Source organism: Corapipo altera, unplaced genomic scaffold (genome assembly GCF_003945725.1).
Source record: "Corapipo altera isolate COAL_440 unplaced genomic scaffold, ASM394572v1 2c, whole genome shotgun sequence".
Lineage (NCBI taxonomy): Eukaryota > Metazoa > Chordata > Aves > Passeriformes > Pipridae > Corapipo > Corapipo altera.
This window is the reverse complement of record NW_020884923.1, coordinates 1,972,352-1,977,131: the sequence shown is the minus strand read 5'-3', so window position 1 is coordinate 1,977,131 and position 4,780 is coordinate 1,972,352. Positions and strand designations below refer to the sequence as shown.

At 56.8% G+C, this 4,780-nt stretch overlaps 1 protein-coding gene across 1 annotated transcript; it reads left to right on the top strand.

Annotated features, from left to right (window-relative positions):
• The first annotated feature begins 387 nt into the window (after positions 1-387).
• On the top strand, positions 388-4,553 carry IRF2BP2 (interferon regulatory factor 2 binding protein 2). Its single transcript, XM_027657356.1, has 2 exons — positions 388-1,432; positions 1,684-4,553. The coding sequence occupies exons 1-2, from the start codon at positions 409-411 to the stop codon at positions 2,403-2,405; spliced, it is 1,746 nt and encodes a 581-aa protein (XP_027513157.1). The 5' UTR covers positions 388-408; the 3' UTR covers positions 2,406-4,553.
• Positions 4,554-4,780: the final 227 nt, after the last annotated feature.

Here is a 4,780-nt window from a genome sequence, read left to right as displayed (position 1 = left end):
CGTGGCAGTCCCCGCCCCGTCCGCCCCGCCGCGCCGCGCCGGCCCCCGCCACCCCGCGCCGCCTCGTAGTAGCCAGAGAGCGGGGGAGCCGTGCGGGCGGTAGCGGCCGCAGCCCTGCGCCAGGCGCGCGGCGGAGATGCGCGTCCCCGCCGCCCTGTGAGCGCCGCCGGCGGAGACGGCGAGGGGAGCGCCGTTCCCTGCAGCGGCTGTGCCTGTTGGGGCGCCCGCCGCGCCCCGCTCCAGCGCACGGAAGAGGAAGGCGAGGGGGAGGGGGCCCGGCGGACGGTCCCGCTGCGGCCGCGGCACCCGAGCCTGCCCGTCGGGACTCCGGTGACGAGGGGCGGAGGAGGCGGCAGCGGCGGCAGGAGCCGGAGCGGGGGGCGCTCGCCGCTGCCCCGGGGCCGGGACATGTCGTCGGCGGCGGTGGCGGCTGCTTCCCGCAGGCAGTCGTGCTACCTGTGCGATCTGCCCCGCATGCCTTGGGCCATGATTTGGGACTTCACCGAGCCCGTCTGCCGGGGCTGTGTCAACTACGAGGGCGCCGACCGCGTGGAGTTCGTCATCGACACGGCGCGGCAGCTGAAGCGGGCGCACGGCTGCTTCCCCGAGGGCCGGGCCCCGCCACCGCCCCACGCCAAGCAGCCTCCGCTCTCCGCCAAGGAGCTCCTGGCGCAGCAGCAGCAGCTCGGCCACCCCGCGGCGGCGGAGGCGGCGGCGCGGCCCCCGCCGCAGCCCCTGGAGCGCTACTCGCTGGCGGCCGAGAGGCCGCCGCCCCGGCTGGGTGCAGAGTACGGCGGCGGCCGGCAGGTCAACGGGATCCTGGTGCCCAATGGCTTCCCCAAGCCCGAGGAGCCGCCCGAGCTGAACCGGCAGAGCCCGAACCCGCGGCGGACGCACGCCGTGCCGCCCACTCTGGTGCCGCTGGTGAACGGCGCCGGGCTCCCCGCCGCCATCGGCGGCCTGGGCAGCCGCGCCGCCGCCGCCGCCTCGCTGGCCGCCATTTCCGCCGCGCCCGCCCCGATGGCCGTGCCCGTGCCCCAGCAGCCGGCGGCGGCGGCGCAGGCGGCGGGGCAGGCGGCGGGGCAGCCCGGCGAGCTGGGACACAAGCGCCCCGGTTCCGTCTCCTCCTCGTCCTCGGGTGGCGGCGGCGGCGCGGCGGGGGAGCACGACGGCGGCGCCAAGGAGAAGCGGGGCTCTGCCGAGAGCCTGCCGGCAGCTGCGGCGGCAGAGCTGGCCGCCGAGGGCAAGGGCCGGCCGGGCGGCGAGCAGGAGTGGCTGGCCAAGCCCAAGACAGTGCGGGACACGCTGCTGGCCCTGCACCAGCACGGGAGCCACGCCGTGCCCCCCTTCGACAACAAGTTCAAGAAGGAGCCGGGCATGGCGGGCGGCAGGCTGCTGGGCTACGAGACCAACGGCTCCGTGGCCAAGCCAGGTGAGGCGCCGGGGACCGGGAGGCGGCGGGCAGGGTAATGGAGGGGAGGACAGCACGAGGGCCTCTCCCGGAAAGCGGGGCGGGCGATGCCGGGCGGCTTTGGGCGTGTGGGGCGGCGGCCCGGCTGCTTGGGTGGCCGGGAGGTGGCCGCGGCCACTCGTTTCCGCGGTTGCTCGGCGGTGCATTGTGATTGCGCTGCCTTCTTCTCACCCTCCTCCTCCCCCCACTCCCTCCCACCTCTGCCTCTGCAGGGGCCCGGGCCGCCCGGAAGAGGAAGCCTTCCCCCGAGCCGGAGGGCGAAGCGGGACCCCCGAAGATCAACGGGGAGGTGCAGCCCTGGCTGCCCCCCTCGTCGGAAGGGATGAAGTTGCCGCTGACGGCCACCCCGTTCATGTCGCCCCCGCCGCCCACCGCCTCGCCCCACTCCAACCGGACCACGCCGCCCGAGGCGGCCCAGAACGGCCAGTCCCCCATGGCCGCTCTCATTCTGGTGGCGGACAATGCCGGGGGCAACCACGCCTCCAAAGACGCCAACCAGGTCCACTCCACCACGCGGAGGAACAGCAGCAGCCCCCCTTCGCCCTCCGCCATGAACCAAAGAAGGCTGGGCCCCGGCAGGGAGGTGCCGGGCCAGGGGGCCAACGCGGCGGCAGCGGGCGGACTGGAGCCCGTCCACCCCGCCAGCCTGCCGGACTCGTCCCTCGCCGCCAGCGTCCCGTTGTGTTGTACCCTCTGCCACGAGCGCCTGGAAGACACCCACTTCGTGCAGTGCCCCTCCGTCCCCTCCCACAAGTTCTGCTTCCCCTGCTCCCGGCAGAGCATCAAGCAGCAGGGAGCCAGCGGGGAGGTGTATTGCCCCAGCGGGGAGAAGTGTCCCCTGGTTGGCTCCAACGTCCCCTGGGCCTTCATGCAAGGGGAGATTGCCACCATCCTGGCCGGAGATGTGAAAGTGAAAAAGGAGAGGGACTCGTGACTCGCCTGCGCTCACCGCCCAACATCACCTTGAACTCGAACTGCTCGAATTATGTATATATCTATAAATATATATATATAAATATATATATATCTCCAAGACAAGGGAAATGTAGACTTCATAAACATGGCTGTATAATTTTGATTTTTTTTGAATACATTGTGTTTCTATATTTTTTGAAGACAAGAGGTATGTACTTATTATAAAGGCATTTCTTCTAATTCTTCTCTTTTTTTTGCCGTTTTTTTTTTCCCCTTTTGTTATAGCAACTATTTGTTGTGCTTCCCTGGTGACAGTTACTGTTCAATGTAGGCTGTGACTTGCGCTGCTTTTTTTAGAGAGCACTTGGCAAACCAGAAATGCTTCTAGCTGTATTTGTATGCACTTGTTTCTTCTCTTTTTCTTTTCTTTTCTTTTTTTTTTTAAATGCCAAATACACTTTCTGACATTGTAAAGATTGCCTTATTGTCTGTGGTTCCTTATTCCTGGCCCCTGTCCTGTAGAGCTGGTCGCATGCAGGCTTGGTCTGAGGTGGTTGGGAACAAGAGTGGCTAGCCAAGACAGGGATGCCCTTTGCCATCCCACTTGGCCAGGCAAGCTTAGGGAGCATGAGGGCTTTCTCCCAGAAATGCATAGCTCATGTTGCAATGGAAGATCCTCCAGATCCAGTCCCAAATTGCTCATTCTTTCTCAAGGGAAGTTGCCTCCAGAGTAGGATGTGGAGAAGTGTCCAAGAGGCGCTGTTGAGTTAGGGATTTCTGGGTTTGTTTGTTTTTGGTTTGGTGTTTTGTTTTTTTTTTTTTTTTTAAGGCAAAGTTGACCGCAGTTCACGTGATCAGTTGTAAGATTACAAAACTGCATTTATTCACCGATTGCATACCATAACGTGGAATTTTGATAATGAACTTAATTACGTGATTGGCGAAGGCGCCAATGTAGCACTGCCATTTCTGAAGGCCTTCAGTGTCACTTCCGGGGCTTTTGTGTCTTTGGACAAAACTGGGGAGGTGGGGAAGAAACTTTTTTTTGGTTTTAATTTTACTTAAATTTCCAGATAGTGCAGATGGACTTTGATTTTGCTAATCAGTCACCTCTAGTGCTGTTGCTGTTGTTACTATCACTGACCTGGTATTTCCAAGTAGTGGCAGGTACGGTGTGGTACAGTGACAGCAGTGACTGAGGCTCTGCCAAATTGCCCACGGGCATATCAGTGACAGCCCAAATGTGGGTGGAGGAAACCTGTAATTTCCTTATTACGTATGCTTGAAACAAACCTACTGCTATTCTTTGAAAATGAAAATATAAACTGGTTGAAATGAAAGCAATTAGGGCTGTACATAATGGCCCTGGCCCTGCCTTTTAAGCTACTTTGGAGAACTCTTTTGTAAAGCCACTTCTTTTGATTACGCTTCTGCATCACCAAGCAGACTTCTAAAATCAATAAATCATTGGTTACTAGAAATAGTTCAAGTCTTATAGTGATGTTTTTGTGCTGTTTATAGTTTGTTGGCAACGCTGCAGCTGTACGAGCCCTTCTGTTGAGGTGTTTATAACTTAGTTATATGTCGTTGTTTCTGAGCAAAAGGGTGGTGAGGTCGTCCCTTCTCAGGGACCAGCTAATAAACACTTTCGTTATCGGAAGAGGAGGAGGAGGAAAAATCTGTTCAGCCAACTATAAATTTGAAAAATTTTGGGTGCTTTTTAGTCGACTGTTCTTATTGTGATAATGTTCAAACTGCAATTTAATGCAGAGTAGATCTTTTTGGAAGACTACATTTAAAAAAAAAAAGAAATTATCATTATTAGTATTTGAAGATCAGAACTGCACATGCACAGTAATTTTTTATGAAGTGTTTAATGAGCACACCCACTACATTGTGTTCCATCTTACAGGTCAATGTAATATTAGATAAGACTTGCATGATAAACAAATTCATTGAAGTCAATATTACGCTTTAAAACTTATAGTCAAGATTGGTGTCTTATGTAAACACACTTAGCCAATTTGAAGAAGACGCACATTATATATATATACCTATATATATCTATATATAAAAAAATGCCAACTGTAAAGGATTCTTTGGAACCACTATGATCTGTGTAAATGTGTATTTAGGCACTTTATTAAAAAAATGGAATTTGAGCTGATAGATGGTAACAAGTTCTTCAAAGTTGCTTGGCCTAATACCTCACATGGGATGAAGTTCATGTTTTTGATTAAGGTGGTATCCCTACGCTTTAAAGAGAAGCAAAACTGAAATCCCAAAGACTCCCTAAAAAAAAAACCCCTTTTGTGTTATCAAGTGGCCCAGCTCTGAGCGTGCTGAGGGTGAGACCTGCTCCTGACAAAGTGTACCCTTGTTTTGGGGCCAAGG

What these genes read in the sequence shown, in the direction of transcription:
- IRF2BP2 (XM_027657356.1), top strand. Translation starts at nt 409, where the DNA reads ATGTCGTCGGCGGCGGTGGCGGCTGCTTCCCGCAGGCAGTCGTGCTAC. An exon ending in CGGCTCCGTGGCCAAGCCAG is followed by an intron (nt 1,433 to 1,683) that starts GTGAGGCGCCGG and finishes CTGCCTCTGCAG; the next exon opens with GGGCCCGGGCCGCCCGGAAG.